Genomic DNA, 22,109 nt, shown 5'->3' with positions numbered 1-22,109 from the left:
TAGCGGAAAACAATGAACAGTTGTTTTAAGGCAAATTATTCAATCGAAGTACTCGTACAGTACATTTTATTTTTAGGAAAGGATAGCCTCATTTAGTCAAAATTAAAGCCTAGTACGCTGCTGATAAGAAACGAAAAATCCCATACAAAAATGAAACAACGAAATGGTAAACCAAAAATTTCGTTCAACTTTTCGTTCTGTAATACGCTGTTCGGCACAACGAAATTGAAAGTCTAAACTTCTTTTTCGCACACAAACAATTGCCGGGGACATTCATTGTGTGTGGAAAAATGACATTTTGAGTTTTTTTGTTTGTTTTTGTTGTTCATTTTGTCATTGCATGTCTTTCTGCGATGCGTGTTTGCTTTTTTTTCATTTATGTTTTGCAATTTTTGAGTATTTTTCGGTCCAGATTTCGCAACCATTTCGTTGTCCTCGTGGAGACCGACGAAAAATTTCGTTTCACATCAGCAGCGTTCTAGGCTTTAAGGCTTAACGCTAAACTTAAACGAATCTCATACCGTTTTTGTTTGGTTATTTTTAGAACTACATTCGGAACTTTTCGATTCGAAATGCAAGACGCACAAATTTTAATGTTTAATAATTCAAAAAGCCCATTTTCAGGTTTATGCCTGCTATCAAAACTTTTGAAAAAAAAAAAAAAAAATTGGCATGACCCCTCCCAAGAAGCAAACCTGTATACGCCCCTGTTTGAAATAGGTATATGTTGACATATTGGGCCATTTGTTTTAGATATAGCTTAAATGTAAATATTTTTGATGAGGTTCTATTCTATATTAAACACCCTTTTCAAAAAGGTATAAACCATTTGTCTAGGACTAGGGGTTTAGTCATTACATACATGTCTTTTTCCCCGCTTACATACTTTATAATTAAACATAAATAAGACTTTACTGGGGAAAAATAATAAAAAAAATATATATGATGGAATGATGATGATGTTTTGTTCATAGCAGAAATTGGTCATTGAAAAGTTTTGAACATCAAATGGCAAAACTGTAGCAGAAAAAATTATAAAATTCCAATCATCGCCAAACAAAAAAGATACCAGGGAACTACTGAAAATTATTGTAAGTAGGTATTCTAAAAATTATCCCAAAGGCAGAAGAAGTTCCATCTTCCATCAACTTCTATTGGAACCACTCTTTTATGTCAGAACTGTTTACAGTGTCCAGTGTATTTGTAAAAATTGGAGGTTTCGTGGTAATTTTTATAATTAATATTTATATTGACAATTTTTCTATAAATTGTTTATCATGTTAGTTTTTGAACCAATTTAATAAATAAATAATAAATACATTTTTTTTTTTTAATTTTATTCATTTTTATATATATTTTTATTAAGGTATTAATTTATTAATTTATAAAATTATTACATGGTTTGGACAAAAATAAATAAGTTTTTAAAAGATCCACCTGTTGAGCTCGAAACCAACCGGGGTCGTGCAAAGCCAAAAAACGCACATCTGGAAATTGCTATAATTGTAAAGAACGAGTGAAAATTTGAAAAGTTTATAAAAAGAAATATTTTGGATTAAAAAAAAAAAAAAACAAATTTTCTTGTTTTCAAATTTTTATTAAAAAGATGTAGATATTTTTAATTCTTGAATGTGGCAAACCAAACTTTTATTTTGAAGTTGTGAGAATATTTTAGGTATATTACCATAGAATTTTTTTTTTATTTTCTAAACTGACTCAGAAGTTTTTTTTATTTATATTTTACCTGTGCATGAACATCATTTATTTTTTTATAGGGAATACCTACCTAAAAAAATAAAAAATTGATTTTATAGATAAAAAACATTCATACAAAGTGTGTCTTACCTAGACAGGTGACACCGATAACATTTGTTTACTCAAAACTTATATTTTTTACACAAACCCGAAGAATTTAGTATAAAATTTAAAAAGTTTTTTTTGTTCCAGTATTCTACTGTTCGGTATAAGTTTGTAAAATATACGTCTTAATTACCTTTCTCTTTGATAACACAAAGCGTGATTCATTTCTGTTTTGATTGATTTCTTCCCTAAACCAATAAATTTGGTCTTTGACTATATACCAACCACACACATAAATTTTGTTTTACCTGTGATTTTGCATTTCTTACTATCTCAAAAATAATAATCCCACTTTGATGGAACTTCAACAATTCAAATTTGTGGTTCACATGAAACAAATAAAATAGGTATAGCTTTTTTGCAAACCTATATAAGGGAAAATAATATGAATTGCTAAGTAAACACTTTTCGGTTCGATTTCGGTCCATACACAGTTGTCGTAGAAATTTTATTTCGTTTAAAGTAAAATGCCACCTCCAGGCTGGGGAAGACCTTCAGAATACAATCATCGTCATCATCACCATGGAAGACCAATTGTCGAAGTCGATATAATAGCTGCTCGTCCACCACCACCATCTCGTCCATTGATTGAAATTGACCTCTTTGGAGGTCGACCTCGTCCACCGCCACCACCTCGCCCGTTTATTGAAATTGACCTCTTTGGAAGTCGACCACGTCCACCACCACCACCTCCAGCAACCGTAGTTGTGGTCAACAATCAACCTCAACAACAACCTCCACCTTATTCATACAGGTGGTAAATTTTAAGTGGTAAAGTGTTTAAGTTTATCATATTGTTCATATTATTGTCTTAAGACTTGACCAGTAAATTAATATTGTTAAAAAATAAACTGTGATTTAAATTATTTCAAACAAATAAAACTATAAAAATGTTTTTAAATTAAATTAAAATTTGTGCAGTGAGCAATTTATCAGCCAACGCAATTAAGTAACCAACACTCTTACGAAAATATAATTAACACCTTTATGATAAGGAATGATAAAATTCGATGGATTGATAGATTTGAATAAAATACCCTAAAATTTATTTTGTATTAAATTTTTCTTATATAAAAGCATACTTTTCGGTGCCAACTTTTAATATTAACGGTACCTGTCATATGACTGTTTTTTTTTTTTTTTGGTTTCTGAATATCTCGTACAAGATTAACCCGATTTTAACGAAAATATACAATTTTATAGAAAAGCGTTAAGGTAAAAATAAAATTAAAATTTTACAAAATTTTCAAAACAACACATTTTTAGAAAATCAATTTTTTGAAAACGGGTTGATGAAAAATTTTGAAATTTCCTTTTTTTTATTATATGTAAATTAATTATTTCTTCAAAATGGCATACCAACTTTTTTTTTTTGAAAAATGTTAGAAAATTAGTTAAAAAAAAAACGGCTCTAACGATTTTCGAAATTTTTTTTTATACAAGAATATTCAAATGGCATACTAGGTTTGTGTAAAAGATCATTTAAAACCGGTGATTAGTCAATTATAAAAACATATTTAATTTTTTTTTTTCACTAGCTACTTATGAAATTACTCAAAAATATCAAATTTTCACTAATTTGGTTCAATAAAAACCTTTAAAATTAGAGAAATTTTTTACCATAAGAACAAGTACGTGCGATCCCAGTCGTGCAACTTATTTTTTTTTTTAATTTTCTTTAAATTTTACCTACTTCAAATTACTCCGTCAAAATAGCTGTGGTATTTGAACTATCAATAATGGCGTACCAATTACAAAAATTTTAAATGACTCTATTTATATAGTTATAATACAAACAAATTATTCATTACAAACTCTCCATATTTGCCTCACAACATACACACCAAAAAACTCTAAATTTTTTGTTCAAATAATTTTAAATTAATAATTTTTTAACCCTTTTCCAAACTCATTGATCACAAAAGCAATATTATCCTAGAAAAAAAATCTACCAATTAGTGCCAGAACACGCACAGACAGAAGGCAAACCCCATGAGAGTGCATAGAGAGCGAGAGAGTGTGTACCAACATAAAACAACATTGTAAACATAAATTTCGACGATAGCTGAAATTCACTCCTATGTTTTTTAAGTTAGCATTTGATAAACATTCAAAAACACTAGGTATACAAATTGCGCTCCTCTTTTCTGTTGTGTATCAAATTTTACGCTAAGAAATGTCAAATTATTGTGTACCAATTCCCATCATGTACCATGTGCTGCCACTTTTATTAAGTGTTGATTTCGTGACCCACCCCATAGTGCTTTCCACCCGTTTGCAAACTTTCCAACTTTCCATAGCGAAATGATGCGCTTTGAAAACATTTTCGAGAGTAAACATACTGGGTGTAGCGATGGCGTCTGGCGGATATAATATTATACAGTAGGTGTCACTTGATTATATACACGGTAAAATTAATCTTTAGCTTTGAGATATTATTTTTAAATTATTCATTCTAAAAAAAAATTTAACTCCTAGATAAAAATCAGACATGGCAAACCGATGCATGCACAAAAATTTGGTTGAACAGAATAAAGATCTATCTTAAAATAATTGTGATTTTTTGATATACCACGAGAGCACTCAAAATTTGCTACTTGCTACCTCTATTAGTCGAAGAGCGTTTCCTATTTAATCGATTTTTTAAAATCATTTTCAAGTGTTTTTAGCTGGTTAATCATCTTCACTTTTAATCGAGGAAAGGCTATTAAACCTTTAAGGCCCAATTTATTCACACTCCATTAAATTTAAAGTCACCGGAAATTTTAAAATTTGTATTCGATTTGACAGTTTTCTAATTTTTAATGGAGCCTTAAAATATAATGGAGAGTGAATATATTGGCCCTAAATAAGATATTTTCGTAATTTATGTATATTCATTCAAAATTTGTATTGATTTTAAAAATATGCTTTAATATTCTCATCATGCGCTCATTTTAAAATCTCTCTCAAAAAATCTAAAGAGTCTAGTTTGAGTTGACACAAGAAAAAATAAAAAGCTAAAAAAAATCTCTGAATTTTTTTCAAAAGCGCTGCATTCGAAATGAGATAATTTGCGAAATTATTTCATATGAGCTCTTTTCGAAAAATGCAATAAGGGTTTTGTTCAATTTGTTATATTATGATGAATTTGGATTTTAAATGTTTAAAAAGAAGTATTGGTATGGTCTGGGCTGGTTTTGCCTTTTTCCCTTTTTACAATCCCGAAAAGCGGGAAAAATCCTTCAATCTGGCATCGCTGGTAGGAAGTACCGTAATCTCAATATGAAATTTTGACATGGTTGGCTCTTTAAATTGCAGCTCTTTTGCAGATGACACTAAAATTAAGATGATATAAAATGTATTTTAAGTTGTTAAGTTTGATTTTTCTGTTTTGTATTTTTTTTTTTTAATTAAAATTGATTGTATTAAAAAAATTAAAACTCTTTTTGTAGATGCCGTTCAGACATGAGTAAGGTAAATATATTGAGCTGAAATAATAACCTTTCATATGATATAAAATTTATCATAGGTTGTCATATAAAAAATGCATTTATATGTGATGGAAGAAAACAAAAGTTTGATTTGCTTTTTTCATGACAAATAAAATATAGGCTATTGATTATGTCTTTAAGAAAGGAACTAAGACGTTCACGGGTTTTTATTGCAGGAATTGTTCAATGGGTCATAAAAAAACATAAAACAGCGGAGTGCTATTAAATGAGAGGGTGGAAACTGAAGATAAGGGTGCAAAAGCCCCCTTTTTGGGATTTTCATTATATCTCGTAAACTAATCAAAATTTTGAGATATTGCCCTTAACACTTTTTTTAGAGAACTAAATTTCCTATAAAAATAATGTTTTTTAAAAATTGATAAAAAAAATTTCCTCACCAAAACAGTCAAAACAATCATAAAAAAAATACCAAAAAAAGATTTTTTGAGTTTTTTACATTTTTGGTTGTGTCTTATTATTTTTTTTTCATTGAAAGCTAGCCGAAGTATGGCCATTTGAACCTATATTTTTTTATTATATTAACTTCGCAACCAAGAATTGATATTTTTTTATGATTGTTTTGACTGTTTTGGTAAGGAAATTTTTTTATCAATTTTTAAAAAACATTATTTTTATAAAAAATTTAATTCTCTATAAAAAGTGTTATAAGGGCAATATCTCAAAATTTTGATTCGTTTACGAGATATACTGAAAATCCCAAAAAGGGGGCTTTTGCACCCCTATCTTCAGTTTCCACCCTCTCATTTAATAGCACTACGCGGTTTTATGTTTTTTTTATGACCCATTGAACAATTCCTGCAATAAAAACCCTTGAACGTCTTAGTTCCTTATTGCCCTCTTTTTTTCGACATAATCATTAGCCTAATATTTATTTTTTTTTTACGTAACGTATACTGCCCATAATCTCGTAAGAGCCCTAACTACATTTTTCTCACTTCTGAGTAATAGAGAGAAACAGTAAATCTAATATCGCAATTTGCTTATAAAAATGAAAAAAATCAAAAGTACATTTTGAATTTTCTGACGTATTTGAAGACCTAGGCTAAAAAAATAAATGAGGATAAATCAGAGACAATGCCCTAACTCCAAATATGCAAACAAATCAAAATCGAAATTTTTGTAGTTAGGGCCTTTACGAAATTATGGGCAGTATAGGCTTAAATGTAGTTTTACTCTTTAGAAGAAATTTTAAGCTTTTTAATGATATAATTTTTCTGTAAGCTTTTGATATAAAAAAATGAGAAAAGAAAAAAAGTAATTTTTTGGTTTTTTCTTGTAAATTATGATTGGATTAAAAAATTATTTAATTTTTTTTTCTACAAAACATCTACACGGAATTATGTAAAATCTATATCTTTAGCTTAGGTACTTTGTATTGAGATGGTTGGTATTATTATGTTTTAATTTTTTCCAACAATTTTCAAAAAAAAAAAATTAAAAAACTTTTAATAATTTTTTTTACATTTCTTATTACATTTATAAGAAATGTAAAAAAGTATACAAATTGTTTTTAATTTTTTTTTTGAATATTGCTGGAGCCGTTTAATTTGAATTGAAAGCTTTTTTTAAAGCTTTAATATTCTAAGCAACTTTTCCCATTACAGCAACTACGAACGATCCAGTCGTGTATTTTATTCCATTTCCATTGAATCAATCATTATTTCATACTGCGTCTAATTAAGTGAACCGAATTGTATTTTTATTTATGAAGTTCGAGGACAAACATTTGCACTTGCTCGCGCTCTGTCCATTACGCATCGCCTCAGCAATATTTAAATTTAATTTAAATTATGAGCCAAATAAATATAAACAGTATTTTAGGGAAACACAGAATTGGTAGTTGGTAGTTTTTGCCAGTCAATGAAGTACTTACTGTAGTTGTAAACATTATTTTTTTTTTTTTTATTATTATGTTACTCCAATCGGAAGTTACAATGGTTATGTCAATTGGAATTACTATGCGCTGGCATGGCAAATTGTGGAATTGAAAACAAAAAAAACTACAAACATAGCTACTTCCTCCCTTTTTTATTATTCCGAGTATCCAATGGCAAATATTAATCCTATGGGAAGAAACAGGGCTTTTGTTTGGTCCTCTTCACTTCTCTCACACGATTCCCAGATTTTCATATGCATGGTGGTGAACTAGTCACGTATGTTGGTGCAACCAAACAAAGGCAACTTTGGCAGTCACGTTTCTGTGCATGGAAACTCTCCACACCACACACAAAGAGATACAGACTATACACGGAATAACAAAAGAATAGAAAATATCTGCAGAATTCCTTATGCAGGATGCAGATGTAGGTATAAATAACGACAAACTATACATAGCTATATATAGTCGTACCTGTGGCCATCTGCAATAAATCACTGGACAAGAAGAGAAGGAGCAACATACGGGATTAATTATATCATTAGGGTACCAAAATTAGAAGAATTATAACAAAACAGTCTTGGTCTCCCTAAATTACGAAAAAAAAAATTTTAAAAATTCATTTCGCATTTCTAAATTCATTAAAAACTATAACCTACACGTAAAATACCATAAGACAATTATAGGTAAAGCATTTCGCAAACTGATTAATGTTTTCTTCAACAAAATCTGCTACGAGTTTGTTCTCTCCGAAGGTTATTATTAAAACAACTTATGACAAACTTATCAGTATTAAATTGATTGATGAGTATCTAGCTAATCAGTTTCTTTCAGTTCTAGTGCTCATGTTTAAGTTCTTAAGTGAATTTTTCATGAACAAAATTGTTTCTAAAGTTTCGAAACAAGTTTTGGTTTACTTATATGAGTTGCCAGTGCACAGCCTATGCATTTAGGTAAAACAAATTTTCGGAAAAAATCAAGTTAACCAATTGCCGAAAAAAATGCATTTTAAAAAAAAATTCTTCCAAATATATGGAGTGAGATATCTAAAGAAAGGTTAGTACGAGAAAGTAAAAAAAAATTTTTTGCCTAAAGATCGAAAACGGTCCGTCAAATCAAAAAACCGTTTATGTAACAAATAAATGAATGAAAAATTTTGTTTTCCAATTTTTTTTTTCTCAAAATTTTGATTTTGAAAACTAATTTTTTAAAAACTTCGCCATATAATGGTTTTATTTAAAAATTTTGTAAAATACGAGGTTTTTGGTTTTACCAAAAAGATATAGCACATTATTGTAGATGTAACCGTAGATTTTTAATATTTGTTTATGTCAATTATTTTTTTTTAATTGCCCCTCCCCTCTAAACGAGGGCGAATAGACCCCCCCTCCCATACGATTTTTTTTCTTGTCTCGACCCAACCTACACACTCTGGCTTTTTAGCACATTCTTCCTGATGAAAATAGATAGAGAAGAAGATATCAAAAACTTAAAAAATAAATTGCACGACTGGGGTCGCACGTACGTGCTCTTATGGTAAAAGTTATTCTAATGTTAAAGTTTTTCGTTGAACAAAATAAGGGAAATTTTCAAAAGTGATATTTTCACGGAATTTCGTTAGTGGTGAAAAAAAAAATAAAATAAAATATGTTTTTATAAATAATTAAATACCGTTTTAAATGATCTTTTACAAAAAACTAAGTATATTATTTCTAATATAAAAAGGAATTTTTAGAAAAAAATTTTCGAAAATCGTTAGAGCCGTTTAAAAAAAAAAAAAAACCAGTTTTATATATAAAAATTTTCTAACATTTTTCAAAAAAAAAGTTGATATGCAATTTTGAATAAATAATTAATTTACACATAAAAACAAAATTTCAAAATTTTTTACCAACTCGTTTCCAAAAAATTGATTTTTCAAAAAAAAATTTTGAAATATTTTTTAAAAATCTAAAAATGTATTTTTTGAAAAATTTAAAATTTTTTTAAATAATGATTGTTTAAAAGTTTCTGTATTAAAAATTTGGTCGAAATCTGTTTTGTCGTTTATGGGAAATTTATAAATCCAAAAAACCGCTTGAGTAGTTTAGGCTGTAGCTCGAGGTTCTTACAGACAGACAGACAGACAGACAGACAGACAGACAGACTCACTTTTTTGGCATTCTCCATCATCGTAATGGCATGTAAAATTGTTATCTCCAGCTCGATTTTTTTTACGAATCCTAAACTTGCCCTATAGTTCCTTTATCGCAAGTAAAAAAATTAAAAAATATCATAATATAACGTCTAAGAGTGTATTTTACTACTTTTGCACTTTTTGGGCTTTTTTTTCAAATTTAATTTTCGAACATCTTTTTGACATCAGTCCAGCTAAATTTCTAGCTTATATACAGTTTCGAAAAAAGAAGATTATACAGTATAATAGCTCATTCTGTTCGTCACTTTGGAACCACTACGCCACAAAGCACCAAAGGCTTCACTGTGCGGCAAAGTGTATGATAAATAGTCAAAACGTTCTTGACCAAAATAGTTTTAAATCTTTTTCTTCGGCCAATTCATGACTTTCACTGATTGTGCCAACTTCATTTTTACTTCTTATTTGGTAAAAATAATAATTTACCAAATAGTGTATACAAAGGAAAAATAATATCGTAAAAATAGGATGTTTGCCTTATTTTGACAAATTTCGAAACTAATGAGTGACCGGAAGTCCCTAACCAAAGTCAACAATTAATTTTTCTATTTTTCTAAAGCTTTACATATATTCAAAAAATAAGAAGCTAGGGTGGTAAATTTTATTTTTTGAAAAATAGGTACCTTTTAATTAAAGCTAATTTACTAAAAATAAGATGTTAGGGTGGTCATTTTTTTTTTGTTGTAAAAATAGCATTTTTATAATTTTTTTTTTTTTCAAAGTTCTGAGTGGATGCGCGAAAATATGAGTTGATTTTCCTTCAAAGTCTTTACCATTCGCAACTTTTCCAAAATATGTACATATTACTTTTTATTATTCGAAAAAAAAAAATCGGCCTACTCTTCTGTACGACCACTTGCGAGCACTAAAGTGTTGAAGAAACGTTCTTTAACATTGGTAAAATCAAATAACTGAACAATTTCATAAATCTGTGTTTGTTTGGATTATGATAGAATGCCTATATACATAACTCCAAAATAAGGTTAGCAACCATATTAAAATTACTTTTTTCAATTAGGAAGGAAGGCACTTCCGAGCACTGAGTTTCTCTAATTTATCTTATTTCTTTTGTATTTCCAACGTATCAATCACATTTTTTTTTTTTAATTTTCTTTTACTTTTTTCAATTTACAAATCCTGCATATTTTTTTTATTTGATAAATTTTAATTTTAGCTTTACTCCGTACTTAATTTGTAGGCGTATTGTAATCGATTTTTATGACCTGCACTACGCAAATGTGTATACTTATCTTTTTCAAACTTGATTTTTTATTTGATTTTTACATCAAAATAAATATATTCTAACTTTATCTTATCATATTTTGTTAATGCCTAACTAATTAAAAACTTTTAGTTCCCTTTATTGTAAGTTCAACTTTAATAGCAAACCAGTTCATTATCTGAACATTTAATCAGTAGAAACAGTTTGCAAAATTCCTAAGATAGGTAGGTAATTATTATCTATGTAAGAATATTTTTGTACAGAATTTTAGTTTTGCATCGCACTTTTACTAAAAAAGTCTAAATACGCCTCCCATCCAAAAAAGCTATTTAGATAAAATTATTAATAGGGTCGTTAGAATCATAACTTTTGAGGAACACCCTATACACAAGTACAATGACATTTTTTATTTTCTCTCATTTTAACGAACTTTCATCTACTTATTTAATTTTTTCATTCATGACGAAATAATTGCAAGATTGAACTTGAATTATTATAATCAAACAGACTAAAAAAGCAAGTCACGTTACGCGCCGGCCGCCGAAAACGTTTACAATCGTATCTCACCAGTTTGTATAGATTTTCTAAACAAACAATTGCCTTTATTATCTGCCGGGGAATCACCACAAATGTATTTCATTCTCACCAACAAAACAACACCCATTTCTCATCCACAAAGTGTATTTGTTTGTTTGTTTTAAAAACAAACCATGATTCATGATTTGAAAGCTTTAATTTTACAACTGAACAAATGCGATAATAGAGAAGCCGACGCAATTCATTAATTGAGATTGTGATTTGTGAGTCGCGGCGGATTTTTTGTTTAAATAGCAAGAATTTCGATGTATTTTTATTCAGTTTGGCTTTGGCTTTTGAGCTTCGATATTCGGGAGGAGATACATTTTGGAACGCAGTAATTAAAGAAATTTTATTTAAAATGGCACCACACGGACATTGCCACGGAAGTTGCGTTGGACCATGCAGATGCGGTCCCCCACACCATGGACATGGACACCATCACGGTCCTCCACATCATCACGGACCACCACATCACGGTCCTGGACACCATCATGATCATGGACATCATCACGGTCCCGGACATCATGGTCCCGGTCACCATGGACATCACGGCCCTGGACATCATCATAGCCCAGTCCATGATCATCACCACCATCACCATCATCATGGCCCTCCACACCATCATCACGGACCACATCATCATGGACCTCACCATCATGGCCCACCTCACCATGGAGGTGCAGGAATTGTAGTTATTGCCCCACCAAGGTGGTGAAAATCCATATAAACATCCGTCATCGAAATTTTAATTAAAAATTCCAAAATAAAGTACATAGTTTAAGTTTTATACTAAAATAGCTGTAAGAAGTTTTATAAAAAAGACAAAATCAATAAAAAATAAATAGCTTTAAGGCTAAAAACGAAAATTTTACTGTTGTTTGTGTTTTTATTGTTGGATTTTTTTTTTTGTTATCGATTACCCAACTTCGAGGTTTACTCAAAAAAAAAAATAAAAAAAAAATGGCAATACCTTAGAGGTGAGAACATTTTTTGCAAGCGCAATAAATTTTATGAGTTTGTACAATTCTTCGGATATCACAACAGCAATTGCATTTTTTGGAATCCAAATATAAAAATGTAGAAATAAAAGAAAGATGCATTTTCCTCATTTTTTAATAAGAGAACAATTTGGTTACTTTTCCGTCACATTAATGGTTACTGCGTTCCTATAAATTTTCTTATTTTCAAGCAAAAAAATAAGTCTGTCGATTAGCACATAAGGTACTTGTACTTCAGTTTGAAAGCATTTTTATCTATTCATACATTTGGAAATGCAAATGAACCGAGAAAGATAATTTTTTTTATATTTTGTAGGGGGTGCTTAGAAAAGCTTAACTTGAAGTTTTTGATTAAGATTTCCTATGAGCGTTTTCCGCCATTTTGAGAAAAAGAATAAAATTGTTTTTTTGACAATATCTCGGCTATCCGATGAGATACAGTTAAACCCGATTAAGAGAAACGGCAAAATTTCACAGTTCCTCTTTCACTTAAGCGTCACTTAACCGAAACCCGCTAAGGTAAGGTTAGGTTAGCGGGTTTTACTATACGAAAATTTGAAAATAATTTTTTTTTAGCTTTTTGTAACTTTTTTGCTGTTATCGAGATACCTATCGATAGTAAAAGTCCAAAATTTAGGACATGGCATTTGTTTTTTTTACATTATGTATCTGTTTTTAGGTGATAAATATCAATAAATTTATTGAAATGAAACCTGTTCAGAACTACAATTTCGTTTTTTTATTTATTTTATTTTATTTTTTTTTTTTGACAAAAATTGCGACCTCCAGCCGATCGCAGTTGAGTCCGCGTCCAACGCCAAACAAGCCGCTCGTTCGGTTGTAAAAAAAAAAAAACAATGCACGACTGGGTTGCACTTACTTGCTCCCATGTAAAAAGTAGCTCTTATCTTAATGATTTTTATGAAAAAAAAATTAGGGAAAATTATAATTTGATTTTTTTAAAGCATTTTGATAATGTAAAAAAAAAGCAAAATCTGTAATTAATAATTCACTGCATTTCATAAATTTGACCAAAAAAACGAAGTATGCTATATGATTTCTTTTATAGAAAGGAATTTTTAGAAAATAAAATTGAAAATCGTTAGAGCCGTTTTTAAAAAAATAATTTTTTCCAAAATTTTTCAAAAAAAAGCTCTGTATTCCAATTTGAAGAAATAATGTGATAACACTTAAAAACAAAATTTTTAAATTTAAATTTTTCAAAAATTTGATTTTTCAAAATATTTTTCAAAAATCCAAAAATATGGTTTTTGAACATTTTGTAAAACTTTAATATCACGATTTTGCATACAAATTTTCTTTGAAATCGGGTTATATTTATATAACGGAAGGTACCGTTAGTTTTGGTCCTAAAAAAAATTTCAATTTCTCCCTAAATTTCTAACTACCAAGTTTGGAAAAAATAGCTTTAGTAGTTTAGGGTGTAGCTCGAGAAACTTACCTTCTTAAAAATGTTATTAAAAAAAATTCATAACAATGGTTTATTGTATTGAGTGTGCATTTAGTTATTTGCTTCAATTTCTATATTATTTCATTTATCATAATTTCAAACCCTAACTCATTTAACTTTTTTGAAAAAAAAACCATAACTTTTCATATCAATCACCTCCAAATAAATTTTAAAAAAATCCTTTTATTTCTTCACAAACAATCGAAATCGAAATCCATTTTTTTAGTGGGTAAGTACCTTTTACACATTTATTACACTTTTTTCTAGAGCTCTCAAAAACAGCTCGACCATTTTTTTTTTTTCAAATTTCATTAACATGTTTGTATACTATGTTCAAATAACATGGCATGCTAAAAAGTTTCAAAAACCAAAGTTAAAAAAAAAACTTAAATAGTTTTCTGATTTTTTATTACAAGAAAATTTAAAACACTTACGAAAAAACACACAAAGTTTAAAAAAGCATTGGTCCGTGTGCAAAAAATTGATTTAACAAAAACTGAAGTTTAATTAAAAAATCCAAAAACTGTAAGGAATCACCACAAATGTATTCCAATCTCACCAACAAAACAATACCCATTTCTCATCCACATAGTGTATTTGTTTGTTTTAAAAACAAACATTTGATTCATGGTTTGAAAGCTTTAATTTTACACTGAACAACAACAATGCGATACAAGATTAGCCAACCCAATTGATTACTTGAGATTGTGATTTGTGAGTCGCAGAGGATTTTTGTTTAAATAGCAAGAATTTCTTTTATTTTCATTCAGTTTGGCATTGGCTTTTGAGCTTCGATATTCGATAGGAGAAACATTTTGGAACGCAGTAGTTAAAGAAAATCTATTTAAAATGGCATCACACGGACATTGCCACGGAAGTTGCGTTGGACCATGCAGATGCGGTCCCCCACACCATGGACATGAACACCATCACGGTCCTCCACATCATCACGGACCACCACATCACCATCATGATCACCACGGTCCCGTACATCATGGTCCCGTTCACCATGGCCCTGTTCACCATGGACCCGGACATCACGGTCCTGTACACCATGATCATCACCATCATGGCCCACCACACCATCATCATGGCCCTCCCCATTGTTAATTGAAAATTCCCAAAATAAAGTTATTTAATTTTATACTAACATAGCTGTAAGAAGTTTTGTAAAAAAAGACAAAATCAATCAAAAAAATAAATAGCTTTACGGCTGAAAACTAAAATTTTGCTGTTGTTTGTGTTTTTATTGTTGGATTGTGATAGATACCCAACTTCGATGTTAGATTAAAAAAAATGGCAATATCTTTAAGGTGAGAACATTTTTTGTAAGCGCAATAAATTTTATCAGTTCGACAATTACACCTACGTTTGTATCGCAATAGCAATTATTGCATATTTTGGAATCCACATTAAAAAATATAAAAATAAAAGAAAAATATTTTATGCATTTTCCTCATTTTTTATTAAGTGAAAAATTTGGTTGCTTTTCCGTCACTTTAATGGTTAATGCGTTCCTAACTTTTCTTATCTTCTAGCAAAAATAATGTCTGTCGATTAGCGATTTTATCTATTCCGTCAAATCATTGCCAATTCTGATTTAGTTGATATCCATTTCTGCGTATGGGCACGTACAATTATTGAAAATAGGGTGTTCCATTCAAAGTGTACTTTTTTAACAGTGTGTACTTTTTTATAAATGGTTTTTACTTTTTTTATTCTAATTCTCGTAGAAAATAAAATGCACGAACTTGCTCTTAGAGTTGAAGTTGCTTAAATTTTCAAGACTTTTTATAAAAAATTTGGGAAATGTAGGTATATATAAAAAAATAAATAAATACAAAAAACATAAAATTGTTTATCAAGACAATAAAACAACATTTGAAATCAAATTGCCCCACAAACAAGTATGCAGTTTTATTTGATATATTAAGCTGCATTTTTAGAAAAAAAAAATTTCAAAATTGTTAGAGCCGTTTTTTAAAAAAACTAATTTTTTATAAATAATTTTTTGGAAAAAAAGTTTTAAAACAAAATTGGTATGGCATTTTGTTGAAATCACTAGTCAATATCTTAAACCAAAAAATTCAGTATCCCGTTTTCGAAAATTTGATTTTGCATATAAAAATTTCAAAATTTTTTTTAAAATCTAAAAATTATTTTGTTCAAAATTTTATTTTGAATTCCTATTAAAATAAATAAGTACTTCTTTATTAAATTCGTTGAAATCGAATAAGTAGTTTATAGGAAATCAGATTTGAAAAAAAAAAAACGGTTCTATGGCAGGTACCGTTAATAATGATTTTCGAAAAAAATTTTTTTTATCAAAAGAACAACCTTGCCTAAAAACTAATATCTGATTTTTTCACAAAATCGTTGGAACTGTTTTCAAGAAATTAAATTTTTCCGAAATTTTTATATGACAGATACCATTATTTTGGGTCGAAAAAAATTAATTCCAAAAATCCCTTTGGAGAGTCTCCAAAAAATACTATATATCAAATTTGAAGTCAATCGTTTAGGCTGGAGCTCCTTATACAGACAGACAGACGGACCATGGTATCGTCGTTTACGAGAAATCAAGAAAATAATTCTATAGCATGTTTCGTTAGTTATTAAGGGTTCAAAAAATATTTTTTTTTATTTCAAAAGTTTTTTCGTTCTAAAATCGGGACTTTTTATAAATTTTTGACAAATTTTTGACTACAAAAACTTCAATTGGTCATGATTATGAAACAAATATGGCAAAAATTAGAGCTGTCAAATTTAACACACGGTCTTCCTCTGGAGAAACGATAAATTGGACCATATGTGTATCTATATATTCAATAGTTTTGTTTCGCTTCTCCCCAACGCAAAAACTTATTTAACAGGAAAACTATTTTTTTAATTTTTAAAACATAATTTATTTAAAAAAGTGTATAAATAATTTATTTAAAAAAGTGCTATAAAACTAAAAAATACATCACTTTTAGGGCTTTGGCAATTAGATTGAATGTTATCGTTAGTAAATTTATTTAGAATTCAACAGTGATGATGTCCGTGGTGATGATGGTGATGATGGGCATGATGCTCGTGTCCATGGAAATGATGGTGTCCATGGAAAAGATGGTGCCCATGATGATGGTGGCCATGATGGTGCATTGGTTCAAAATGGTGGTTCAGATGACCAGGGTGATGAAAGCTTAACTGGACTTGATGTTGAAAATGTCCATGAGGGTGGTGATGTGGTGGCCCGTGGTAATAATATGGAGTTTCTTCGTGACACGATGTGGAACCCATTGTTTTTAATTTTTTTTGTTGCTTTTTTTTGTACAAGTAAACTTGATATTGTTTCTTTCGAAGAAAAACGCTGTCTGACTGAACAAAGCTTAGTATCAACCTAATATAATTTATATTCTAAGTACCTACAATATTCAAGTAAATTGATAAGGGATATCCTAATAGATAAAAAAAACTTCGATTTCTGATTGATAACTGAAATTAATTTATAAGAAAACTCGAAATGACGCATCATTTGTTTTTCAGAAATATGTATAAACAACGCAGTAAAAAAAGATATCTTCAGCTTGAAAAAATGTACTTCAGTATGTTTTGATTTTTATCGGTGTTATAATCGAATATTTTGATATGAGTTGAGTATGAGTAACCTGACTCATTTTCAAAGCTTTTTTCTGTTTTAGTTTACAATACATTTAATTAATTGGTAAAAGCTTTTTTTACTAGGAAACTAATTACACCAGTCATGTCAAACTTGCATGCCCACAACGCTTAACTCTGCGGCCCAGTTCACATTTTTAATAATTTCGAGTTTAAGTTTATAATTTACAGTACTTTGCCATATTATTAGGCCTAAGCGAAAAAATTGCAATTTTTTGTTTCATGTTGCTCAATTTTTAAAGTTTTTGTTGAGATATCCAACATTTTGTTTGTCTCATTTAATTTTAAATTTTGATAATCCAGTCAAATAAGGGTTTAACCTCGGAATGAATGTTAGTAGAAATTTTTTTTGTTCAATATCTTCCTTTTGCCATTATATAACATATCTCAAAAGTCTAGAAAAATCTCATGTCCGCTTGTCGCGATTTCAAGGTCAAATCGCGAAATGGAGATTTTCAAAATTAGCAAAAATAGGCTATGGTATTATATACACATATGATACATGATTTCAAGGTATTTTTTAATGCTGATTCCAAAAAATCTAAAATCAAGACAATCTGACGTCTATGGAAGAAGTTATACCTGTTTTTCATCTGTCAACTCATATTATTATAACAGTTGCAAACTTACTGCCGAAAAAACCTTAAAAGTTATGGTAGAGGAACCAAATTTTGCATGAAGATTTTATAATCCATCATTATTAAAAATCAAAACAATCCATTACAAAAAATATATATACCTACGAAATAATGGTATTTTTTGATAGAGGGGCAAATTTTAGGATATGCACTAAAAAGATTCTTATTCATCTTAGGAATAAGTGCTAATAGGCTAATTTTTTTCATTTTAATCTTTGTTTGGATATTCTTTAACTACCCTCAAAAATCTAAAAAAAAATCTCATGTCCGCAAGTTCTGATTTTGGAGGTTAAACTAAGTTAGGTGCAGACTTAAAAGAATTAGCAAGAAAAGTTTAAATTTGTATATGTATACCAACATAAGCGACATGATAAGGGTATTTTTTAACACTTATTCCAAAAAAACTCACAATAAGTCAACCTGACCATCCCTAAAAAGTAATGCACCTTATTCATGTTGATCTGACACAAATATCTGAAGTGTTGTTTTTCAATTTTTTAAAATCTGCACCTTATCTTCAAACCAGGAAAATTAAGACTTGCGGACATGAGATTTTTTTTAGATTTTTGACATAAGATATAGAATATCCAAACAAAGATAGAAACAAAAAAATTAGCCTATTGGCACTCATTCCAAGATTGTACCAGGATGTTTTTTAGTGCATATCCCAAAATGTCCCCTTTTTTCGAAAAATACCAATTTTTCATAGATATGAATGTTTTTTTCATTGCATTTTTTTTGATTCATAATAATAATGGATATGAAAACCTTCATGCAAAATTTGGTTCCTCTACCATAACTTTTAAGGGTTTTTCGGTAGTAAGTTTGCAACTTGTATAATAATATGGGTTGACAGATGAAAAACAGGTATAACTTTTTCCAGAGACGTCAGATTGTTTTGATTTTAGATTTTTTGGAATCAGCATTAAAAAATACCTTGAAATCATGTATCATATGTGTATATAATACCATAGCCTATTTTTGCTAATTTTGAAAATCTCCATTTCGCGATTTGACCTTGAAATCGCGACAAGCGGAGATGAGATTTTTCTAGACTTTTGAGATATGTTATATAATGGCAAAAGGAAGATATTGAGCAAAAAAAATTTCTACTAACATTCATTCCGAGATTTACCCCTTTTTTCTCCTTATTTTACTGTATTATGATAAAAAATAACGTACAGTCCTAAAAGACGTTTTCTATGGATTTCTATGGAGTTTCCAGATTGGTCCAATGCTTTAATTTTTGCATAGAAGAATAACGTGACATTCTTAATTTTATGGCAAAAACCAGATTATGCACAAGTATAGAATCTTTGAGCCTCAAGCATATTCCGAAATCGTAGAATCAAAACGAAAATGTCTTTAAGAGCTTAATCCCTTTTACACGTTATTATTTATCGAAATCTAAGAATTCTTTTACTTTTTTTAAGTTAATCCGTATCAATCCTCATCGGTCGTATCAAATTAATCCACAAAAAAATATAAACTTTCATACTGAATATGAAAAAGGCTTTGAAAGACAAGTTCTCTTGATTTTCTTCGCTTCTTTCCTGTTAAATGTACCTGTCGATGCGAGTTGTTATTTAGGTCATTAAGACGAATGAGTTACCTATAAGATCCAGCCTAACTAACCTTGGTCTTAGAAAAAACATGGTAAATGGAATACATTAATGTAATCATTTTTCCTGTTTTTTTTTAATAATTTGTTTTATAAAAATTTTAGTTCTACTTTTTTCTGCGGCCCATAAAAATTTTGATCTCGCTGTTTTGACCCTTCGTTACGTTACCATTGAGTTTGACATGCCTGAATTACACTGTGTTACAAAAATCAGGTTTTGAGAAAATTGAAAAATAATTTTATCAGATTTTTTCTTCTTTAAAATTATTTTTTTTTTTTAAATTTTCAATTTTCTCAAAAACAAGAAGGCATAGAAACATATAGTTTTCACTGTTCGATAAGGAATCAGTTGAGGCAGTTTTCTACATGAGTCAATTTTTTTTTATTTAAATTCACAGTCTGGACAAAAATAGTAATTAATGAGTTTCTAAAATTTTGTTTTTCGTCTATTTTTAACTTTAAAATCGATTATTTCAAAAACAATTGGTTGAAATATATTGATTTAAAAATAAAAATTAAATGTACAATTCTGTCTTTCGGAAATAGTATCACTTAAACCTGTAAGTGTTGCCGTTGTTTTTAAAAAAAATTTTTTTTATTTTAATATTTTTTTTAGAAAATTACTAAAAAACTGCTCTACAAATAAATGTTATCAAATCCTGGCGCCCAAGTTATCGTACTACGTGCCAAAATAACATTTTTGTTCGGTGCCCAAACGTTCGAATTTCTGTGCCTGGGTTGAAATCATACAATTTTTTTTCCAATCCAATTTTGAACTGATTTTCATAAAAAATACCTCGTTTTATTTGGAAATGAATATTGTTTAAGAATATATTTTTAAAATAGCATGTTGTTTTAAAAACATATACCCTAAATTGATGTCGAAGTTGGGAAAATGACAAAAAAAATGGAATTTTTGAACTTTGATAACTTATAAATTCTGGGTAGTTTAACTGAATCACATGTTTTATACATTTTTGAAAAAGTATAATTATCTTCTATCAGAAACCATAAAAAAAATCAAAAATGGGTAAAAAATGGCTAGAATTTTTTCAATGGGTGAAGGTAAAAAGAAAAACGTTTTTTGACCCTAACTCCAGATTTTGGGAGTGTTATGGACTTTTTAAATACCCATTCGTAATCAGTGCAACTAGCTCTACAAAACGTGATAGGTCTCCGCATATATTTTGAGTGTTACACAGTGTTATTTTTTTTTTTTTTTTTTAATAAAATAAGATCAAATTACAAAAAAAAATAAAATTGCATTAAATAAAATAATATTAAAAAAAAAATAAATAAAATTACATAAAATACAAACAAACTGAAAATATAATTAAAAATTATTCATTTTATTTTAAGTGGAAATAAAATACCCTCATGAACTTGAAAAAAAAAAATTCATTTGCAATGAGGATGACCGACCATTTTTTGTCTAAAATTTCTCACCTTGAACCATAAATTTTGTAAATTTTAGAGCTTTGGGTGATTTCAAAATATAAGATATTAAGAAACTTTAAAATACCTCATTACTTTTCATTCGAATTCAAAAAAGCGTTTTCAACGTTTTTCTAAACTTTTTTTTAAAGTGAATGTATCAAAAAGAAAAAAAAAATTCTCCATAAATTGAAATTTTCAAAACTCAAAAAATTTGTCCACCATATTGTTTGTTTGTTTTTAAATGAAACTATTTTTTCTCAAAAAAATTACAATCTTCAAAAAAAAATATTTTGTTTCCAACAAAATTAAACCTTATTTAAAACAAAATAGCGTACATAGAAATTCACAAATCAAACTATTTTTGTCAAAGATACAAATCAAAAAATTAGTTTTCATCATTTTTCTTAATTTATTTAAGGTTATGTAAAAAAAATTATCGAAATAAATATTGTAAATCTTTAAATAATCTGCAAATTTTGTAAGACGTTCATATACTTTCGATAGGAGGTCTACTTTTGCCATCCCCTTTTTTCCTCCCTTACCCCACTTCCAGCCATGTATATTGCGATCCAATTGACTTTTCCACTTATCCATATGTTAGTACCATTAATCGTAAAATTCGTCATTCGTTATTTTCTGCCAATAATTTTTTTTTCAACTTTTGACCTCAGAAAACGGATTTATCAGTACTCTATCAGTCATATACGTAACAAGCTTTATGTTTGCCATAGGCCTTATTTTTCCAAAAATCAGAGTAGAGCTAAAAAACAAAAACAAGGCAGACGCGTAGAGTCTAAGCGCCGTGTAGTTCCCCAATTATTTCTAAATTAAGTTTGTGACTCTTATATCGGGAGATCAAATTCTGCTAGTCATAATACCCCTTAAGTTCAATCTACCTTTTTTCACTACCAAGAATTTGTACTTTTTTTCAAATTAGAACCGTTGAGAGGCGTAGTTTTGGGGAAATTTTAAAGATAAGGATTTGAATCAATAAATGATAATATATTTGGTAATAAAATACAAATAACATACGTGTAGAAAGGTTAAATTTTTGAAGTT

General features: G+C 29.0%; 1 protein-coding gene across 1 annotated transcript; it reads left to right on the top strand.

Annotated features, from left to right (window-relative positions):
* The first annotated feature begins 2,277 nt into the window (after positions 1–2,277).
* On the top strand, positions 2,278–2,835 carry LOC129918172 (uncharacterized). The gene has a single exon (XM_055998547.1). It carries the CDS (start codon positions 2,328–2,330, stop codon positions 2,619–2,621), a length of 294 nt encoding a protein of 97 aa, XP_055854522.1. The 5' UTR covers positions 2,278–2,327; the 3' UTR covers positions 2,622–2,835.
* Positions 2,836–22,109: the final 19,274 nt, after the last annotated feature.

This window comes from Episyrphus balteatus, chromosome 4, assembly GCF_945859705.1.
Source record: "Episyrphus balteatus chromosome 4, idEpiBalt1.1, whole genome shotgun sequence".
NCBI classification, from domain to species: domain Eukaryota; kingdom Metazoa; phylum Arthropoda; class Insecta; order Diptera; family Syrphidae; genus Episyrphus; species Episyrphus balteatus.
Note: the sequence above shows the minus strand (reverse complement) of the source record. Positions and strands in the feature narration are given on the sequence as shown.

Excerpts from the sequence above, each read along its gene's own strand:
- LOC129918172 (XM_055998547.1), top strand. The coding sequence starts at position 2,328 with ATGCCACCTCCAGGCTGGGGAAGACCTTCAGAATACAATCATCGTCAT.